The 23,095-nt window shown below is 41.8% G+C and overlaps 1 protein-coding gene across 2 annotated transcripts in view; it reads left to right on the forward strand.

The window, feature by feature from the left end:
- KBTBD11 (kelch repeat and BTB domain containing 11) overlaps positions 1–17,169 on the forward strand; it is a 29,745-nt gene extending 12,576 nt beyond the window's left edge. Inside the window, exons 2-3 of one of the 2 annotated variants that reach the window (XM_088136821.1) lie at positions 1,322–1,577; positions 6,898–17,169. In XM_088136821.1, coding sequence (XP_087992947.1) covers positions 1,553–1,577; positions 6,898–8,906 — 2,034 coding nt within the window. In that variant the 5' untranslated portion in view covers positions 1,322–1,552 and the 3' untranslated portion in view covers positions 8,907–17,169. Of the gene's footprint in view, positions 1–1,321; positions 1,578–6,628; positions 6,799–6,897 lie in introns of those variants that run through there. The other variant, XM_088136823.1, reaches the window with a different exon arrangement.
- The last annotated feature ends 5,926 nt before the right edge of the window (positions 17,170–23,095 follow it).

Here is a 23,095-nt window from a genome sequence, read left to right on the forward strand (position 1 = left end):
ACCAATTTCTTTCTGGTTAGTAAGTCAATAAGGAAATCTTAAAAAAGGAATTGCTGATTTACCAAACTGGCTTAATGTGAAATTTGTGCTGATGATAGAAAACTGACCTGCATATTTTGCAGCATTTCTAAAACATTTTAATGAGGAAATTAAAAATGTAAATGAAATTGGTGGTTGTTACTATAAAGTTACTAGGATGCCCTAGTAAGATGGGTGCACCATTGGACCTGAAGGACCAGGTTGGGAGAGATCCTCCTGGAGAAAATCTATCTATGTGGTTACTAAGAATCCGCACGATTGATGGCATATAATCATCATTGTGCACTAATAAAACCTACAAGTATAAATACTTAAGGAAGTGGTTAGAATCATGGTAAAGAGTGTTAACTATCACACTTTGAAATATTCAGAACTGTAAACCATCTAAATAGCTTTTGATTCTTATGGCACAAATGCCAAGGTATACTGTTCATGCAAATGCATGCTTGGAATACCATTGACAGTCTAGCATCAGCATAAATGCTTTTAAGAGTAATCTTAATTTTAGATATCTTAATGTCAAATTCATCGCTCTTTTGGGACAAGATAGTATCACATGATTGGTTCCAAACATCATAGTAAACAACAGTAGTAGTTGGAAATTATAAGTTCTGTACCCCAATATGTAGGAGGAACAGTTTAAAAAACGTTGATGTGGACACTACTTAATATTGAAAGTGATTTAGGGCAAGCTTCTTGACTACTTATTTTTCCCAGGTTTCCCCTGTGGGGGGAAAAAAAAAACAGAAAAGCCCCTCTCCCTAACTGCTTTTGTCATAGTAGTTTTAGGAGGTCAGGTAGCTTAAGAGAAAGTATGTTGAGGGTTGCAGTTTTATGCTGTGATCCAGGAAGTGAATTTCATTTCAGATGCATTGTAGAATGAACGTGTTTTTCATCTTCATTACATTAAATAGGCTGGATGAAACTTTTGATGTGGGTAAAACATAAATTCCCATCCTGGATCATTATTTCTTGTGCTAGACTAATTGCATGGTGTTACATCTAGATGAGTTTTCCTGATTAGTGGACAGAAATGTTATAATCTTTCATTCCGGTAAAAAACAGGATAACGACCTGCCATTTTGGGACTTACATCAGGTCAAAGGAACTCTGGGGAAAAACAATGTGTTTAGTTTATGGGGTACAAAACCCACTATTAAAAGGAACAGAGCTATAATGAAAGTTTCCTTTGTAGGAATTATTCCAGACAAAGCATGTACCATAGTGTTTGTTTCATTCTGAAAGTGAATGATAATCAAAACTTTTTTTTTTAATTATATAGGTGGTGAAAAGGTAGCCAATGACCCCCTAAGAAACAACAGAACTCTTTGAAGCTGAAGGAAGTCTTGCAGTCACAACAAAATGTCCTGAAAGAATTTTACAGTATTGCAGCTAATTAATTCCACTGAAACAGTTTTGGAATGCCTACATTTGACACCCACTGGCAGACAAACATAATCATAATAATACAAAAGACCACATTCTCAAACACTTTGAAGAAGGAATACGAAGCATGCCATCCATCACAAGAAATTCAGGTAATATAAGCAAAAAACAAAAAAATCCCCTATAAAATGGCTTATTACTTGGGCTGCCATTAGTTAACAGATTTAAGTGACTGAAGACAGCAAAACTTGGACACATTAGTGAGCAAGCCATGTTAAATGCAATGGGATTTAAGTGTGAATAAGTTTTTGTAGGATTAGGCTAGAAGTAAATCCCTCAAATAAATATGCTATTGCCATGTCTCACTAGATTATTTTTTCTGTTACATTTTGCAATTGTAAAAGCTGCACTTTGCAATTATTATTACACTGGTGAAATACGGGTCTTGTATCTTTAGAGCTCCTCCCTGAGGAGGAATATTTAATCAATGTCTTGGAATCATAGGGTTGGAAGGGACCTTGGAGGTCTTCTAATTCACGCCCCTGCCCTGTGCAGGAATCCTCATACCATTCTGGACAAATGGCTGTCCAATCTTTTCTTGAAAACCTCCAGGGATGGAGCACCCATGACTTCAGGAGACAGGCTATTCCACTGCTTAATAGCTCCCATATTCAGGACGTTTGGATCCTTATTTAAAGTTTGGATTTTTCACTATAAAGAACCCATTGGATTTTTGGATTTTTACAGTTTAGATCTTTCACAGTAAAGAACCCATTGGTTCTTGTCTTACCTTCAGGTGCTCTGGAGAATAAATCCACAACTTCTTCCCATACAGAAGAAGACTGCTATCATGTCTTCCCTTAGCCTTCTCTTCTTTAGGCTAAACATACAAAGTTCCTTTAGCCGTTCTTTGTATGATTTAGCCTCGAAGCCCCTTACCATCTTTGCTGCTCTTTTCTGCACTCTTTCCAGTTCCTCAGTGTCCTTTTTGTATTGTAGTGACTAGAACTGGAGGCAGTATTCCAGATGTGGTGACCAGTGCAACTCGGTGCGGCACTATCACTTCCTATCATCTTGCCACTACCTCTGTTGATGCAGTCAAAAACTGTTTTGGCAGCTATGGCACATTGTTGGCTCATGCTTAATCTGTTGTTTACCAAGACACCCAGATTCTTCTCTCAAGTACTACTGTTAAGCCAGGTAGCATCTATCTTGTACCTGTGCGTCTGGTTTTTCCTGCCTAAGTGCAGAACCTAACATTTCTCATCATCGAACAGCATCTTGTTGGATAGGGCCCAGTGTTCAAGTCTATCAAGATCCTTTTGAATCTTGAGCCTATCTTCTGGGGTATTAGCAATTCCCCCCAGCTTTGTGTCATCAGCAGATTTTATGAATATCCCTTCTATTCTGTCATCTAGGTCATTTATGAAGATGTTGAAGATTACTGGGGCAGGAACTGAACCCTGTGGTACAGCACTGCATACTTCTCTCCATGTGAAAATAGACCCATTAAGGACCGCATGTTGGCTACAGTTGTTAGTGGAACCATCCATCCCACATTGTTCCAGTTTATTGAGAAGGAGGCTGTACTCTAATTTATCAAATGCCTTACTGTAGTATACATACTGTACTAAGTATACTACATCCACAGCATTCCTTTGGTCCACTAATCTAGTCACATTTTCAAAGAATGCAATAAGATTTGTTTGTTACAACTGTTTTTAACAAATCCATGCTGGTTTCTGGTAATCACCCTGTGCACTTCTAAGTGCTTGCAAACACACTGCTTGGATGTTTTTTCTAGGATTTTCTCAGGTAGTGATGTCAAGCTGATTGGTCTGTAGTTATCTTTAAAATATTGGAACAACTTTGGCTCTTCTCCAGCCTTCTGGCATTTCTCCTGTTCCCCAGGATTTCTCAAAGATTTCAGTCAGGGGCTCTGCGATGGCATCTGCCAGTTCCACCTGGTCCAGAGACTTGAATTCATTCAGAGCAACTAGGTTGTTCTCTCATCTATTTTGATCTGCATTTCTCTTCTAATCCTCACAGTGATGCTTCTGACAAGTTGGACTGTTTCTTCCTTTTGTGAAAAGACAAATACAAGGTAGGAATTAAGCAGTTTAGCCTTAACTATTGCCTGTTGCCCGTCAGCATCACGTCATCTTCTCCAACCAGCAGGCCGATTGTTTCCTTGACTTTCTTCTTCTTCCGAACATACCCAGATAACCCTTTTTTGTTATTTTTGGCATTCATAGCAAGCCTTAGCTCATGCTGAGCCTTAGCCTTCCTGACCTCCATCCTTGCATTTCCTGATATTCTGCTTTTGTTATATGCCCCTCTTTCCATTTTTTAAAAACTTGTCCTTTTTGTTTTTCAATTTATCAGAGAGCTCTTGATGAAACCACATCATTCTCATCATGTGTCTCCCACTTTTTTTCCTCTTTGGTATTGATTGTGTTTGGGCCTTAATTATCTATTTTTTTTTCAGAATATCCCAACTCTACTGGATTGTTTTTCCTTTCAGGATTTCCATCCATGGAGTTCTTTCTACTTTTTCTCTTAGCTTGTTGAAGGCCAGAACACTAATATGCCTACCTTCAGTTCTCCATGCCTGCAATATGGTGAATTCTAGGATGACATGGTCACTCTCTCCCAAGGTCTTTGCCAATTCTGTTTATTCAGTTACTTCTTCCTTGTTATTAAGTCCAATAAAGTCAGTCCTCTAGTTCCCTTCTCCACCTTTTGGATGATGGAGTTGTCAGCAAGGCACGTCAAGAACCTGATGGATCTCCTGCTTGCCACAGAGTTTGATTCCAAGTTGATGTCAGGGTAGTTGAAACCCCCATCATTATAGTGCTGTCCTGGTATCTTGGCCATCTGGTTTGTGAAAACTTTTTATCTTCTGCTTGGTTGGGTGGCCTGTAGTACATACCCACAACAGGATCTTTTTTGTTTCTTTTTCCCTTAATATTCCGCCAGAAACTTTCAGCAGGATTTTTATCCTTTGAGTCATGAATTTCCATACAGATGTAGTAATCCTTTACATATAATGCGACTCCACCGTCCCTTTTGTTGGGCCAGTTTCTTTTGAACAAAATGTATCTTTCCAGTACTGTTGCCAGTCATGAAATCCGTCCCACCAAGTTGCAGTTATACCTACAATATCATGTTTACCCTCCTGTACTGGGACTTTACGTTCTTCTTGTTTGTTGTCCGTACTCTGCGCATTGTATGAGCATGCATAAGCATCTGAGCCTTTTAGTAATGTCCTCCTTAAATTTCCCTGCAGTATCTCCTGGTGTATTCTTGAGTACCCCTCTTATCACTTCCTTCCTTGATGTAAGGTTAACTGCCTTTGGTCTTCTGTTTCGGGTGTGCTCTAGGTAATGGTCTCCCTCTCCCTCCAGATTTAGTTTAAAGACCTCCAGGTGACCTTAGCAAGATGTCTTCCAGAGCCATTCTTCCCAGACTTTATGAGATGCAGCCCATCTCTTGCCAGAAGCCCTTCTTATCCATGCATCCAATCTTGATTAATAATAGAAAAACCCTGAATCACAAGTAAATAAATTGCTAAATTAATTACAGTGCTAAGTCATTTAGTACTGTAACAGGTTATTTATATGTATGGACTAGACTTCTCTTATAGACTTAAGACTGTTGCAAACTATAAAAGTTAAAACACACCTAAATCGGGTCTTACTTAATGGATACTTCAATCATACTTCAGCTTTGGAAAATGCTTGGAGCTGTTGGACACCATAAATCCCATGGAGTTGAAAACGAGTACACGATTTGATGCTAAATTTGATGCTTTGATGAAGTTTGGCTTTGTGGAAAACAATTACATAATTGGTTTGCTGCAATCTCAAGTTCTAGCTGTTTAATGTACATAAATTAATGTGATTGGTCCTTGGCAGTTTTTTTTAAAGTTGCTGTTAGCTCCCACTTTCTCCAAGTTTATAAAAGGAGCGAGGGCCTTCTTTTTCCATTTATTTGAACTATACTGGCTACTGTTTTTAGTTGCTGTCTAAACGTGGATTTAACCATTTTAAATTATTATTTTCTCTTGATAGCTAACTTAAGCAGCTCACGGATGGAGCGGTAGGGTATGAATTGAAATAATGAATACCTTTACAACACCATGCTAAAAAGGCCATCCATATATTGTTGATTTGGTTAAGCACTGAAGCACACACATAGCACCCTTTCATTGACCAAGCTATCAAGTAGAATTCACATCCTTCTAATTCTGTGCAAATTACTGGAGCTGTACAAATTCTTCCGAAGAGCTGCTTTGGAATGCCCAACAGCATGTAGAAAGCATGTCTTCTTCAATAAGGCAGTCGTGGCTTTTTCCAAGCTTGCACAGCCCCTGGCTGTCTGCGCATGTGCATACATGCACCTGCCCGTTTGCTTTGCATTTTTCCAACCTTAGAACATCATGCTTCAGCCTTTTTAGTGCAAACATTGTATAACCCCACTGACACAGAAAATGAATTCTGTAGAATCTAGTTCTCTGGAGAGGTCATGTCCCCACAGGCTAACCCAGTGAATCCTTCAGTAGTGAATAGTGAATTCAAGTTACCTCTGCATAACAGGATTTTTTGACCAATGGGTGTGTACCAAAAAGGAGGTGGTGTATGGTTAGTCTGCTAGTCCCATTTTTTTCTAATGATCAAGCTTTTAACTCTTTATCTAGGCCTGAAATACAGGTAAGCAAATACCTGATAAAATAGAGGTCAGAAGAAACCTCAGTTGGTTTATTAGTGATTTAGCTTTGTTGAATAAAATTTCATATATGTATATAATATATTCAGCTAAGCTAATTATACATCCATTTGACGATTTCATAGATTTGCATGATCTCTGGAGGTCACAGTTATTTCTCTAGGGGCAGAGTTAAAGTTACCATGGCATGGCGTGTCCAGTGCTAACAGAGGAGATGGAATCATGAGCAAGGAGTTGGTTTAAAGCCAAAGGAAATGTTGGCATGGCAGAAACCCAATGATTCCCCCACCCCCCTTTTTGGTTAGATAACATTTTCATTGATAAAATGAAAGGGTCAAGAAAATATCAGAAAATTATGAGGGGAAAGGGGAGGGGGCGGAGATCGAGAGGCAGTCCCAGCACCGTTCAGGCCCGCCTCTCTTGGCACGGAGATATTCCCCTGAACTTTAATCTTTACGGTGCCACCCAGAGAAGCCCCGCCTGATCAAACAGTGGGACCAGGCAGCCCGAACAGTTTGGTTCTGTACCCTTGACAGTCAAAAGTTCAGCGGCGAGCGGCTGGGCTGCCGCCGCCACGCCTTGCTTCTAGATAAGTCCGACGGGCGGGAAACTAGTGCGAAATCGGAGCGAGCGCCGAGCCAAGAAGTGAACCTCCCCAGACCAGAGGAGGGGCAGCGGGAGGGAACGGGGGCCCCGCGGGAGGGCCGCTGGGTGGCTCAGCTCTGTCTTGTGTCCTTTCCCCAGGTGAGAACGGGAGCGTCAACGAGGTGAAGAAGCGCTGCCCGGAGACTGAGCCGCCGCAGCAGGTAGCGTCTCCGGAAGAAGCTGCTTGCGAGGGAGAGGCTGCGGGGAGCAGCGGCGAGCAGCCCGTCGCGATGGAGCCGAGCGCTGCGACAGAGGAAGCGGACGGCGGCGGGCCAAACGCGCAGCCTCCCCTGCAGGCGCCCTGCGGCTTCAGCTCGGCGCTGTGCTTCAGCTCGTCCGCCGGCGGCGGCGGCGGCGGCGGCGACCGAGCTGCGCATCCGGAGGTCGACGCAACCTCCCCTTCCTCCTCCTCGTCTAGCAGCAGCAGCAGCCGCCGCGTAGTGAAGAACCAGTGGGACATCAACAGCGCGGCCCCCGAGTCGGAGGAAGAGGAGGAGGGCGGCGGGGGGAGTCGCGGCAGACCCCAGCCACCGCCTGGCTCCTTCAGTGCTCCTGCCCCAGTCGGCGAGCCGCCCCTGCAGCAGCCGGAGCCTTTTCCGTCGCAGGTGCCAGCCGAGGAGCCGGACTTGGTGATCGAGGTGTCCGGGCGGCGGATCCGGGCGCACAAGGCGGTGCTGGCGGCCAAGAGCGACTATTTCCGCGCGCGCTCCTCGCGGGACATCCTGCGCGTGAAGGGGGTGAGCTACGGAGCGCTGCGCCTGCTGCTGGAATACGTCTACACGGCGCGCATGGGAGAGGTGCGGCACGATAACCTGGCTGAGGTGGTGAGCGGCGCCCGCGTGCTCCAGATGCCATGCGCTCTGCACTGCGCTGCCGAGGCCATGCGGGCCCAGCTCAGCCTCGAGAACTGCTACCAGCTCCTCTGCCTGGCCAAGAAGCAGCGGCTGGCGGAGCTGCGGGAGGCCGCCTACCGCTTCATGAGCGACCACTACCTGCAGGTGTTGCGCGAGCCCTCCGTCTACGGCCGCCTCAGCGGAGCCGAGCGGGACCTCATCCTGCAGCGCCGCCTGGAGGCCGGCAAGGCCTGCCTGCTGGTGGCCGAGGTGAGCGACGCCTTCGAGAGGCTCAGCGCGGGGAGCCGCCCGCAGAGCCGTGAGAGCAGCCGCCCGCAGAGCCCTTCTTCCGTGGTGTCCTTGGAGGAGAGCAGCTCCCTGCTTTACAGCTACCAGGAGGGGGCCCAGGAGTGGCGGGTTCTCACCCGCTTACCCGAGGAGGCCAACGCCAAGGGGTGCGCCATGTGCGTCCTGTACAACTACCTTTTCTTAGCAGGTGGACTCTGCACCAGCCCTGGAGACCAGCGGCCCAAGCTGTCGGACAAGGTTTTCTGCTACAACCCCTTGACTGATACCTGGAGCCAGGTGAAACCAATGGGGCAGCCTCGCTCTCAGCTGAAGCTCCTGGCCCTGGACGGTTACCTCTACGCAGTAGGGGGGGAATGCCTCTTTACAGTTGAGAAGTATGACCCGCGGGCAGATCGGTGGAGCCCAGTGGCCCCTTTGCCCAAGGGTGCTTTTGCTGTGGCTCACGAGGCTACCACCTGCAATGGGGAGATCTATGTGTCAGGGGGGTCCCTTTTCTACCGTCTCCTCAAGTATGACCCCAAGCGGGATGAGTGGCAGGAGTGTCCTTACAACAGCAGCCGGCGGCGGTCTGCTGACATGGTGGCCTACAAGAGCTTCATTTACCGCTTTGATGTGAGCAGCAGTCGCGGGGAGCAAGGGCAGGGGGGCGGCGTGGAAGTCTTCCAGTACAACACGGTGGCCAAGCACTGGCGTCAGTGCGCGTCCTTCCGCCCCACTGGCAGCCCAGTGCAACCATTTCGCTGTGCTGCATTGGGCAGCACCATCTATTGTGTCAACCGGACTGGGATGTTGAGCTTTAACCTGTCTCAGAATGGTGAGGTGGAAGCCGATGGGGGACTTAAAGGCACCTTTGACACAGAACTGCTCAAAGCCCCATTTGATTCTAAAGGTCTCCTCCTCCCATTTGTGCTTATCCTCCCCGAGAAAGAGAAAATTGGGGAGCCAGGGAGTCCTCTAACATTGTGAGAGCTGACCTGGTATTGGGATCACTGCCTAGCATGCAATTTGTCTCTCTGCTCTGACCCCCTTTATCGATGTCAACAGCATAGGGCTTTTACTGAAGCGTGGATGAAGGCAGGCGCAAGCTCTCCAGTCTTGGGTGGTAACGATGGTTGGGCTCCAGAGGCAATATAAGTAGTGGAAGCTAATCCAAGGTGGAAAGGCACCAGTACATAACACCTCCTTTGAGGGTGTAGAAGCAAATAGGAGACGATTGTCAGACGTGTCTTTAATTCATGCATGCATGCGCCACTGTGGGGAATTGTGTTCCACCTAAAGTGTTGACTAGCTGTTCAAAGACTTCCTTGCTGTACTTCATGTAGGAAAGAATTCATCTCTTGGCACTCATGTAAACCAGCCAGTGAAAAGCTGCTAAAACAGATTTAATTGTAGAACCATATTTGCACCCCTTTCCAATCTAGAAGTATGTTGGATCTGTGTAAAATGGTGGAAACAACCAATTTTTAAAGGAATTTCAATTATGGCAGTGCTTTCTTTATACATACAAATTTTTGAAAGAAGATTCTTCTAGGCCGCTTCTGCTTGGTTTTCTTGCTCCTGGATGCAAGTAGTACTTAGAGGCCACAGGAAGACAAGGTGGGAAGGGATCAGTATGCCATTTAGGAAGTTTAATAGGCAAAAACAATACTTGTATGAAAAAGCAATAGGCAATCATCCAGGTCCTAATTTTTTTGTTGTTTTTGTTAAGTTCAGTAGAATCTTTATTGAAGACATGGCATTGTGCAGCCTCAGGAAGTTGCAACAATAGTGGATGATTTAACAGAAGCAAAACCTAAGGCTTGAAACAAGTAACATTTCTCCCATTTGTATATATTGGGGGAAAAAAGGAAAGTAAAAAAGAAGCACCAATGCATCTATTCAGTTCTGGTTTTGCTTTTTTTTAACATGCAACTTTTTTGGACAAGATTGATTAGAAATATATAATCAGTTTTAGTCTTAACATACACTGGTGTTTTTTAAACACAGTTTTGCACTGTAACCTACATATTCAAATCTTTACAAATTGGCAGGAATGAACATACTATAAAATTTCAATAAGGGAGATTTTTGTTTGCATAAGATTACTATTGTTATCTGCAGATCAGTACTTATCAAGGTAAACCAACTGCAACTTACTTGAAATGTATTGAAAGGCTTCGCTTTTTTGTCCAGAATCTTTTAATAAGAATTTCTTCTTCTGTGGTTCAAATAAAAAAATGAGTAGTTTTTAAGCCAGCTGATTTCCATTTTGCACTGGTAGTGCACTGGATTGTAAATGAGAGCGGTTTTATTATAGTTAATAATTCACTAGTCAAGTTCATTATATACAGAGGTCATATCCTTTTTCTTCTTAAATCCTTTGTTGAGTCATTGCTTACTAAGTAGCCCATTTTGAGAAAGAAAGTATCAACCTTCATACTTGTAGGCATCTGGAACTGAAATATTTTCAGTTAATTCATCTTTATTTAATTCGATCAGCTGCCTTCCAAAGTGCTGCCCCAATTAATTTTTCAAATTATCAGTAGCACAGCTGACCATTCATATCCAGTCATTGATTGGGCTCACATGCCGTGCTGAGCCATACTTTGAGTAATCATGGTTGGTTGGCTAAGTCACAATTGCTTTGGTTCACAGACCATACTAAGACCTAAACTGGTGCGCACATTGTAATGATTAGGTTTACATATCATGGTAAGCCAGAACCAAGCAATTCATATTATGACTTAGTACATTCTGTTTTTATTAATTTTTATTTCTTACAATAAAGAAAAAACTACAACAAAGCCCAAACAAAAAATTATAGAAAGACAGAAGATTCATATATGTATATGTGTGTATGTAAATTAAACCTTGATCACACACAGAAGTATTAAATCTGACTTTATGTCAATATAGGACAAGTTCATAGGCAGAGTGTAAATGTGCTCCATCAATCCATGTTTTAAAACTGGCATGAGAGAGTCTGTCCACAGAAAGAAAACCATTTTTAAATTTTTTTTTGCAGTAGTCCATGCCTGATAAATTCAGTTTTTCATAGGTTGTTAAATTCCATATTTTGGATATATGGTTAAACATTACATTAAAAGCTTTGAATCTTACTTTTCTTCCCAATGCTCTATTAAAATATTTATTAATGCTAAACCAAAAAGGGATCACTTGGTATCTCTTCCACTGTTTTACAGATCCAGCATACTGAGGATGAAATCCAACCCTTACTTAACATGACTTAGTATGTCTCCAGCCATGGACTGGTTTTGAAAGTCCCCTCAGGTTCATAAGCAGCTTGCCCTGAGCATGGGGGAAGAGGCTTGCTGGCTTTGGGGTGGGGTGGGGTGGGGTAACAACCTAACTAGGAAGTGATAATATGTATTGCATTGTTGCAATACAAACTCTGCCCCTTACATATTTTGCAAGTTATGTTACAGTGCAAGCATGAAAGGGCAGAATCTGTCTTATAATGCCCTGAAATATGGATCATTCTCTTGGGATCATTGTGATTAGGAATGCCTGTGCATTCTCCCATTTACAGTATCGTTAAGGTCTTTTAGTTTTTAAACACGGAATTTTGTGGACTTCATTGTGTAGGTACTCATAAACAAACTGCCCAAATTTGGGTTTGCATATTTCCAAAAGAGTGTCACAGAAATTGATTAATCCCAATTTTTTAAAAGGTGGAAAATTTAATTCTTAAATCTGTTTTTCATTCTATCTCCCTTGAAGGACTTTGCTTCTCTTTTTATCTTTACCCAGGTGCAGTTTGGCTAGAAGGAGACTCAGGAGCTCAGCCCTAGTGACTAAGGGAGGTTTTGAACCAATATGCTTTCCTCTAAGCTCATGCTAAATATTCAGCCACAATAGTTTTAAATCTTTCAGCATGAATTCTGCTATTCGGCTCTTAAGCTTTCAAATAACAGATCACTAAAAGGGTGCATTTATTTTAGTCATAGGATTTCCTACAAAACTGACTACTTTATATAACATACTAACTCAAAAAAACTGATGTTAGGGTTGGAGTGTTGCACCTGCGGCATTGATGTATGAGGATTTTTGGTATGCTTCACCCTCTGCTCCCTGGGACCTTCTCTAATGTGTATGCCTGCAGTGCAGTGGAACAGTAGAGATGTGAGAAATCTTTCTAGACTTCTCGCATTCTTCTTTTGCTGTCCCCAAGGCTCGACAGCTTCGTGGAAGGAAGGAGAGAACAGGGAGATGGGATGGGAACCTTACTCTAATTTTAGCATATGGAGATGGGAAAAGAATATACAGTGCATAAAGGGTACTAGGTCCAAGATCTTTACTGATGATAATTCAGGGCAGATTTGACCTTGATGCTGGAAGGAGCTATTTAAAGCACATAATTTAATTTCAGAGAAGGGCTGTAGAAAATATTTGATTAAAATACTCACTTTTTAGCAAGATGCCAAGGTTATAATTTATGATTTCCAAAGGAAGCCAGTAATTCCTATAATAAAAGGTATCAGGAGTGAAAATCAAAATATTAATTTACATTCACTGTGGTTTTTTTTAATAATGAAACACTTTTTAAATTGATATCACAGTTGTGAAATGTTTAGATACACATGTTATTTTTTAAAGCAGATAGATATGACAGGATATCTATTAAAACTGGTGAATGTGAAATTTAAAACTTCAAACGACCTTTTCTAAGATGATTATAGTTTATATATTTCTCTGCAATCTCAGAGTTTAGGACCAAGCCATGACAGCATTGAGTAATAAGTTTGCTTGTTTACTGTTTAGATTTTAGATTTCCTTACCGATCAATATGGTTTACTCACAACCTTTCTCCTTGATTAAATAAATAAATAAATAAATAAATAAATAAAATGCATGTTAGAATGCAGTGGAACTTACTAAGTTTTATTGCGCTAATTTTAGTTATCACATCCCTCAGGTTCTTTTTAATCCTGATCCAGTCCTGCATTTGACACTGTCTGCAGGAAACTCTGCTTCCTTCTCATCCTTTTCTTTTGTCAGGCTTTTCTAGTTTTAACATGGTAAGGAGGTGGGAAGCTGAATTGTATGCCTAACTAGGTGTAAATGACTATTTGGAAAAAAACCCCAAATATTTCAAGAGTGAAGTATAACCTCTGTCAGAAAAAGACTGGATATGTATCTATAGAGGCATCTCTAATTCAGTTTAAAATGCTCTGAATTAACTCACATACTATTCCATACACAAATAAAAGAAGAAGAAAGTACGTTTAGATAAACTGAGCTCTGTCTTGCTGCACACTTCAAGGAACAAATGATGAAATACAGTTTCCTGAGTATTTCAACATTTTGTTTGAGACAGCATTTTTATAAACGTTTATAATGAATAAGCTAAACCTTCCAGTTCTATTTTACCTGTTTAACTGGGTAGTATCTTTAAATTCTGTACAAAGTCAGTGTAACTATTTCATTTCATTAATGTCTCATGAGGGTTCCAGAAAACATCCTTCCTCTGCCTGCTAATTATCTTCCTATACCTCAAAGAGTTTGCAAGTAATTTGATGCAGAGAATGCTGGCTTCCATCCTATTAAGCAAGGACATTTCTATTACTGCAGTGACATTTCCCATTTCTCTCCTCTGCAGTACTGTGCCCCAGATCTGCTCCAGTGTGTCCCTCAGAACTCCGGAGCAAATTTGAGAGTGGAATTGTGGAAGGTAGAGTGAAAGTATTAGAATTGTGTAAAATTATGCAACTGAATCTAGTCTGTTATTAAGCAGATTGGAGGAAATGTTGACAAGTACTATTTATATTTCTACTCTTTCACATATATAAATCTTAAATTCTACAATACTAGCATAATTGTGTTCTTGAATTCAAAGTTTAAGCACAGTTGAGTATTTCCAGGGCCATAATCTGCACTTAATTACTAGCCATTTCACTTCATTTCCTTTATGTGAGGCCTACATAATCATACCCATATGATTGATTCTTCTGGCAACATATGGGATACTTCTAAATTGATTTCCTGCTCAGTGCCTTTCATTTTTTTCATGCAAAGATTCCAAATCAGGCCTGTGGCATCATTAATTTTTCAACACTAAGTTGGTTAAATGAATAGCCAGCAAGTTTTTACACCATGCATTACAAGTAAATGGAAATTGGACTGAATGATTACACTGAAGGCGTTTTGTTTTATACAAATCCTATTTGTTCCATGAAGTCTTTCAAAGAAGCAGCTGGGAAAGGATTGATCCAGTGTCTGAAGTACAAAAGTTTGCATTCATAAAATGAGAATGATGCTGATCATACCTGTCCAGTGAATCAAATTGAGTATGCACAATGAGTTCATAAATGAACACCTGATACAATTTCAACTGCTTAAAAAGAATAAATTATTCCTATAAAAGCAGTGTCTCTCTTGTACTTTTGGTTAGCAGACAGCAGAGTTGCTTTTAGGACTTTTTAGCCTTCTACTCAAGTGGCTTATAATTCCTATTATAACTCTGTCCCCTTGCAACATTAGGTTTGATGCAACTATATAAAGCAAATAGACATCACCCAGGACATCTTGTGCCTATATGTAAGTGCTGTTTACAGACAGTGGCACCAAAGGCAAGCTGTAAGGCAGAAAGGTATGTTGGTATGTTAAAAGATTACAGTGTTATCACTGTTTAATTCAACAACAGGTCATGTGGCCAGGCATAACATAGGTAGCCCTGGCCCTACAGGTCTATTCTTATTGACCTCATGGCAGATTTGGGAGTGATAGAGGAGAGTGGTCTATCAGGCACAGCTGGGCCTTTCATGGTAAGCAGGATTGTATGATGAAGCCATAGAAAATCAATTCCTGCTATTGTACAATATAAAAGTGCCTGGTCCACAGGTAGTCCTCGAGTTACGACCATTCGTTCAACGACCATTTGAAGTTATGGCAGCGCTGAATGAATGGTACCTCGGTCCCCAAAGTTACAGCCGTCGCAGTGCCCTGTGGTCACGTGATCAAAATTAGGGTGGCAGCCCGTCCACATTTTGACTGCAGGGGCACTTCAACTCCCACCACTAGCTTATCTCCCCCCCATCTCTGAACTTTTGGCACTCATTGGCAGCAGTGGCAGCGCCGGGACTGAAGTAGAGGCCCAGGGTCTTCAGCAGTCTCGTCCAACTGCCACCAGCCTGAGGCCTCTACTTTACTGCTGCCACCACCAAGGAGTGCTGCCTCAAGCCCTGCACCATGGCCAGCCATCCCAGCACCACAGCACAAAGCCCCAGTCGCCCCCCCCCCCCGGCCTGCGCTCTGCTGGCCCTGCTGGCACCAACTGACCTTCATTGTCTTCTGTTGACAAGGTGCACCCAGCCCGGCTCTATGCGAGGCAGTTGTTGGCTGCACCAGGCCTTCTTCCTGAGGCTGCTCGCGCTGTTCACCAATTAGTGCAGGCCGTTCTCACGATGCTTTGAAAGGCCTTCAGCCAGCAAGGCAGGACTGCAAGGCCAGCAGGCCAGTAGGGCAAACAGAGTGCAGGGTGGCAAGACAGCAGGGCCATCAGGCTGACAGGGCAAGCGAAGCACAAGGCAACAAGGCCGGCAGAGGCGGCAGAGTGCAAGGCAACCAAAAGGGCAGAGATGGGGGGGAGGTAGGCGGTGGGGGGAGTTCAAGAGGAGGAAGTCCCTTACTTGGGTTCAGGGCTGGAAGGGACCAAGCCAGGAGTGGCTTGGATCAGGGTGGGTCCTCACCTAACAACTGGTGGGATTTGGTTAACAGTGGCAACAAGGGGTGCCGGGATTGCCGTCGCTAAGCGGTGCAGTCACGTGATATCGTGCTTTACAACTGCATAGTTTAGCAATGGAAATTCCAGTCCCAATTACCATCGTAACTTGAGGACTACCTGTATTTGTTTTCTGAATAGTGTAATAATGATTTTAGGATTTTTTTTTTTTTTAAAAAAGTTGACTTTATGCCATGCATGTACCTTCTAGTTAGTATTTTTTTTTCTTTGCTGTGAACGACCCTCTCTGAACCCTGTAAGACTTCCAAGTATACATGCTCTTTATTTCAACTGTTTTATTCCAGCAGCAGAATGGCCCATAAATATTTCACCAGTTTAACTTTTGTGCTAGAGTTCATAGAGCTGTACTTTACGTCTTAGCAGTTTTCTCACTTGGTCCACGCTCCATTCCATTCTCAATCAGTGCTGAAGTTTTTGCTCTACTATAGAGTCAGATTTTTTTTTTTTAAGCGAACTGGAGTAAGAAAAGCTGTCATTCTATCTATGCCTTTTCAAGGGTATGTCCCACTGACTTCAGTTGGAGTTAATCCCAGGTTAAGTGTGCAAAGCCTATAGCCCCAAAGTGCTTGATTCAGATAGCTCTTTTCAGAACCAATAAATTACTGTATCATGGTTGGTGAAGCAGAGATGTAATTATAGGAATAATTGTATTCCTACTGTCAACCTATTTCATGGTTGTGGATTGAGAGAATTTGGGGAGTTTAATCTAACATAACTGGGGAGCCCAGGTTGGGGAAGGCAAAATTGAATGATCTGAAGATGACCAGTGCACTAAAGAGGGATGTTTCAGGATTTTAAAAACATAGTTCTTACATGGGGCACTAAACTCCCTTTCGACAATCAAAGCAACCCTTTCAGCCATTCCTTCAGAGATGCATTTCATGGAGGACTGTTGTACATTTCGTCAGGCAACTATGCAAAAAGAAGAGAACAGTTGTCTATATCCCTTCCCCCATCACTACAGTCCTTAGGGACTGTTAACACGGAGACTGTGAACACAAATTATTGGATGCAGGACTAGAGCCAAATTGTATTGTCATGAGTCTCATTTCATTCCAATCAGTTTTGAACAGTGGACTTGTTTCCAGTATATTCAAGTCAACCTTCAACACATGATCTAGGTAATTAAAATAATTATGACTGTTAAATTATTTCTTCCCTGCTACTCCAATCTGCAGTTAGGATCTTTTCCATATAAAATACATCATAGACATTATGCATTGTTTCAGTAAGCTACCTTGGTGTTGCTCTGTAAGATCTGAATGAATTTCTGTGATTGTGTTGATGCTCCCACTTATCGCTGATTAATGCAAATGCTTTGGACACTACACAATTCAAGTGAATTACATGCAGAGCAAGTGTGATTTGTTAGCAGATTGTTTTTAAAAGCACAGGCAGACACTTCCATGAAGCTTTTTATGTATTTTGGAACATGCTGTAATGGAATAAAATATAAGCAGAAAGCAAATGCTCCATGATGGAGAACAATTAGCCAGCGTCTTTTCATTTTTAATGTGTCATTGTTTTTCTTTATGTTCATATGGCTAAGATAATTGTTTCTTATGTTGGATATTGTATTTCTATAAACCATATAAATCAGTCGTATGTGGAAGGTAACAGCTAATCCTGCCAGAATATGTCATTTTGAATTTATACAATGCCATTGTGCCAAGTTGGAAGTCCTTGTCATTCCCTCTATCGTGTAGGTAAATTTACAGGTAAACGTGATGAAAAAAATGACTTATGTGCAGTGCTGTCATGATGCAAACCTTGTGACTTTTGTACTTGTGCCCTGATGGACTTTGTGTTGTGACAATATGACACCCACTATGTCATTTGCCCCCATCCCCAGACACCTATGTTCCATTAGCAAGTTCCTGTGGAGAATGTCAACATACGGAGACAAGAGATCAATGCACCCAGGGAAACTTTGATTCTCTGAGCATGATTATAGATGTAACTACAAAAGACCTAAAGGGCAACCCTCCCTGCAAAAGCTTAATGAGGTCACTATGGAAAGTGGTGTATCAACTGGAAAAGAAAATGGACTAAAGAAATAGAGTCAGAGATGCAGCAGAATGCTATGGAAGGTTGATACGATTCATTGATCTTTAGTTGCAAATCCTACTTGTTTGGTTAACAGTATAGGTTCATAGATGCTAAATGAATAGATATCTCTTTGCAACAGAGAGATAGGACCTGCTTGGAAGCACTGCAAGAGTTTGGTGGGAGAAATTTGGGATCATTAGAAGCTGAAAAGGAGGTGTAAATGAATATATGATTCTAGTTTTGCAACTGATTTGCCTAACACTAACTGCTTTGACTCCAGTCTCCCTTTGGACTAGAATATATATTTTTTCATCCTAGCGTTTTTCCTGCATGTGCAGTGTCTGCTTTTTTTTTTTTCTGGATCAACCAAATGTCGTGACAGGAATTGACCGACCAGCTTGTTGCCTGGGCCTGATGTCAGGGACCGAGACAGAGCGACTGGCCCAGTCACCCAGCCGGCTAATATGGCATGGCATTTCATTGGTGTCTGTTTCTCTTACCCAGCAAGATTGTATTACTCTCTCTCTGCAGTTCTTCAGTAGGGCAGAGTGAACACACAAGGTGATTCAGCCAAGCCAGTGATATGCTTTCAGTGCTTTTGAAGGTAGAAAAAAAATCTTTTTGTATTGTAGAAAATAAAGAGGGAAAAACTGAGCTCTCAGTGCTAAACCCCTTAAACAAGTCTTTGCTTTTTAAAGAACAATATGAAAGGGAAAAACTACTGCAGGACTTAGGCTCAGATAAAATGGATGTGTAAAATGAATACTATACTGTATTCACTGATGTGATCTTGCCAGCTGTATTTGTAGCATATGATAAATTCAGCTGAAAAGGATTCTGGGCATTTCTCTTGGTATGAACTGCAGAGAAGGAACCCCCTATGGTCCAAGATGAAGAAGTCTTTATCCCAGCATTTTACTAATTGCAAGTAAGCTTGCAGCATGCTTCAATATGTTATTTTCTTCTCAAGATATATTATAAAGATGGGAAGTGCAACAAAGAGATGCAACTAGAATGCCAACAGGCACCTTTGACTTAGTTCACACAACCTGTGCTTAACTGTAATTTGCTGAATAAACCATAACTGGGTGGGTTCACATTTCATGCAAATGTATAATTTATGGTTTACAAACGAGAATGGCCAAGTTCTCATAGTATGCTAAGGCACAACCATATAGAACATTAAGGCTTAGCATAAAGTGCTAATGTAGTTTCTGCATCCCAAATCCTCAGCATCTCCTTTTTCTTCCACTCTATTTTATAGTATTCATTCATTCATTTGTTCATTCATTCAATTTAAAGGCCACCCAACTGCACAAGACTGTGCAGCATTAAAAGCAAGGAAAAGAATAAAACAATGAGAACAAAAATTGTGTGTCTGGAAAAAGAGGAATACTTAATTGGATAAAGTTCCAGAGGAGCTTGATACCATGCTATTCCCAACCCTGGGGAACAACCAAGTTTTTTCGGTGACTTTTTGAACATAAGGGTGAGAGAGGGCATGAATTAAATTTACTATCCCACCTTGAAGCAATTGCTTCCCATTTTTTTCCTAAAATTTTCCATTTTTCTGGAATCCAGTCTGCCCAATTAAAATTTAAATGCATTCCTAAGGCACTTTGATATTTAATAATATGAGTTAATTCCATGCTTTTCTGAAAAACATATTGTACATCAAGAAAGTGTCAAGCTTTGTGGAAATTCTAAATTCTGCATCCTTGTAAACAAATCAGAAGCTGCATGTGTAGTATGAAGCTTGGTGTTAGTACATGGATCTACTTTTAGCTTCCCAAATATTTTGTGAAGTGGATTCAAATGAGAGAAAGTGATTAAGCCAGATTAATTCAGTGAACATCAAGACTGGGAATTTGAACTTGAATGTCCCTGGATCTTATTCTATGACTATCGGGTTCAGGGCTTTTAGTCCTTGTCATCCCTTCAGATTACTTCCTAGCTAATGTAGCATCAGGCCAATGGATACCAACACCATTGGGGGGAAGATAGGAATAAAACACAGTTCACTGACTGAATACAAAGGAAGTTTGGCTAAGACATTTGGCTGCTGGAGATGAAGGATGAAATACTGTCCTCTCCCACTCCATATAGAAAATGACTGGCAGTTGAATCATTTCACTGTTGGCAGAGGGACAGCATCTTCTACATCAGAGACTAGTGTCCTTTTCTGAAACTTTTTAGATCAGGCAGATCAGCTATTTTAATTACAACCTAATTAAGAGGAATTTCACATCGGCTTTGTGAACTGTCACTGCAGTTCTCCTTCCTTGTTGATCGCTTAATTGGGAAAACTGAGTCAGCAAGTACATGAGGCATGGAATTCAAGCTTGAAGGAATTTGCTCAGATCTCCATCTCTCATTTCCTAAAGAAGTTGTGCTATTCTTCTCCCCCAGGCACTGTGATGATGCAATAATGGTGATAAAAAATAAAGGTTTCTTTATTATGTCCAGATGAGTCCATTTCTTTGTAAGAAGTTACTTTAAGCAATTACATAAATGAAAGTACACCTCAGGCACAAAGGATTTTCTATTCCTTTATTATAGCAGCCTAATTGGTGCTGATGATGAGTACCCCTGCTCTGACAAACACCACTTGTACTTGTTTGGGAGTTATATTAAGGGGAGAAAAGCAGAGGATGAGAATATGAAAGTCTAGGTGGGTTCTATCCCACCGGCTAAGGTTAAAAAAATTAGGTTTGGAAGTCTGCTATCTTAGAGTGCAATCTGATGGTCACCTACATGGAATGAGCCCCACTGAACCCAAAGGGACGTGTGTTTGAGCAGATAGGTACTGAACTGTGCTGTGTTAATGGAAATAAGAAAATAGGACCTACTGTTTCTTAGTCAACTGTTACTGAGACTAATCTTCAGTATTTGCATATACTGAATTTGCAAGGAAAAAACAAGATGAAAACACACATATGTTCTAGAATAGTTAAATGTCTTTAGTGCTTCATGGGTCGGGGGAGAGTTTTGTGGGGGAGAGGACAGGAAAATCTTCAGTACTCATTAAACACTGTTTCACTAAGTTCAGTCCTTTTCCTCTTTGTCCAATCCATTCCCTTCCCAAAGCAATTCTCTGTTTCTGTCACACTTTGGAGTGGCAAAATATAGATTCATCTGTATGATCCACTAAATCTACGGCTGCAGCTCTCTTCTTTCCTGCTGAGTAAGGGTATGGATTTTTAAAAGTGTTTTTAAATGCACTGATTGCCCAAACACAACAGTACTGTTCCTATTATTACAATAAGGACTGGTAAGTTAATGAAGGTTGTATATATTGCTTTTGTTTTCAAATACAGCCTCTGCCCTGTGCAAGGGTCCCAATTTTGACAAAGCCGTGGGACAGTTTTCTAGACCTATGAGGCCCTGGAAGGGTCCCTTAGCAACGGTTTTATGAAGTTGACATCATCAGCCAAGAAGAAGGCAGGTTGGCAGGGCAAATCAGAGAAAAGAGGAGGTTAAGAATGGGCCAGAGCAAGGGGCTGAAACGCTTTTCTTAGCAAGCTACAGCTATTTAACTGTCTTACGCCCACGCAAGGCTTAATGTTACAGTAATTAAGAAACAGCAATGAGAGATTCCTGTGGAAATTTTTTGAGCAACATTGCTCTCTTTAGGCACTGTGCGTTGGCTTCTTATATCAGACACTTCCGTTTTTGATGCTCCTTGTGACCCCATTTATAAGGGAAGGACAATAATGGTAAATCCTGGCATTGTACGAAACCAGGTTTTCTTTACACTAAGCAAAATCCTGTTGAATCCTTACACAAAGTCTTGTTGCTAAGGGTTTTTTAGGGGGTAGAGAGGATGTCAGTGAAGATGCCCAGTGCCAGCTCATGGGTACATGGAGCCCTAGGCCACATTGACTGATGGTGCCACCTCCTGCTGATGCAAATATTTCTTTTTTAGAATAGCCTTAGTAGGAGGGGTGGCATTGGTGCCTCCTAAACTTTGGCACCCTAAGCCAGTGCCTGCTTGGCCTTAGCCTAAAGCCAGCCCTGAACATACCTCTGGAAGGGGTGTTCTGTTGACGTTGAAAGCCGGCTCACTGCCTTTTGATCCCTGTGAAGAGAGATGAGCATTTCATAGACTATATGGAGCCCCAGCCTCTTTTTGGTGGATGAGACAGGTTCTTAAGATGCTACTAATTTTTTCAGGAAATTGCTGATTTACAGCAGTGCAATTCCCACCTTTCTCCAATCAAAATATTTGTCGTGCATCTGTTTTAGGCCTATCATATCTGGATTGCAGATAACTGGACAATCAGCAGGTGACAGCAAAGATATGCAGAAAACTCTATCACTTTGCTGCCATCTAGAGATTGTCCAGATTTTTGCAACCCAGTCATCATCATCATCATCATCCTACTTCCAAAAAAGACTGAAAATTCTGTCCCTTCACTACACAGATATTTTAAAAATTGTGCCCTGTCTGAAAAAGATTGCCCTGTGACTATAAGAGTGGCAGATCATCAGTACTTCTCCACATTCGTTGCATCAACAGAATGGCATCTGCTGGTGCTGTTTAAGGTGCCAGTAGCCTATTGGAGAAGGGTAGGCAGGATTGTCTTTTTTCAGGCTGCTGTGACATGATTGCAAGACATTTTGCAAACAAAATCATTCATGTGCACTCTGACTTAATCTCTACATGGGCAGGAACAAATGAGCTCACTGTGGTGACATCTTGCAAAGTTGTCTGAGACTTTTTTTGATCTTACTGAATCCAAGGAAGTAGACAGGGTTCTTGGCAGCATGAGCACCTCACCTAGAAACATGAATGGCCTATTTGATTTTTTCCCCCTCAAAATTGGGCATTCTACTTAATGTGGCACCTTAGGCATTCTTCTAGGATTATTATACCTGTTTGTCCCTGTCTACCTGGCTCCTTCAGACAGCTGTGTGTGGAGGGAGGGGGGGGGTGTTGTGTGGGGCTGGATTCAAGAGGTGGTAAATGCTTTTAGGAGATTTTGCATTCTGCCTTGTAGGAGCAATGTACAGCCCTCCTGAACATATTATGTCTCAATCCAACTGGATTTGATAATTTCTGACCAATCTCCAATCTTCCCTTTTCAAGGAAAGTGGAAGAGCTGCAACTGCACAGAGTTCTGAAGGAAGCAGATTATTTAGATCCTGTTGGACTGAGTTTCAGATTCAGGTGTAGAACTGGTAGTTATACTCCAGTGCTGGGTTTGGACACGTACCTGTCTGTTTAAAAGAAAAAGAAAAAAGAGAATTCTTCTGAAAGCCTTCATGAAAAGATTGAGGACTTTTCATACTATACCCAATATACCAACTAAAATTGCCAGTAGCAAAATCTCAACTTTTTCTTTAATGTTTACTTTCTATCAAA

Source organism: Python bivittatus, unplaced genomic scaffold (genome assembly GCF_059951505.1).
Source record: "Python bivittatus isolate LINGU-HERP-01145 unplaced genomic scaffold, Pbiv_v1 ctg000020_np1212, whole genome shotgun sequence".
Classification (NCBI taxonomy): Eukaryota; Metazoa; Chordata; class Lepidosauria; order Squamata; family Pythonidae; genus Python; species Python bivittatus.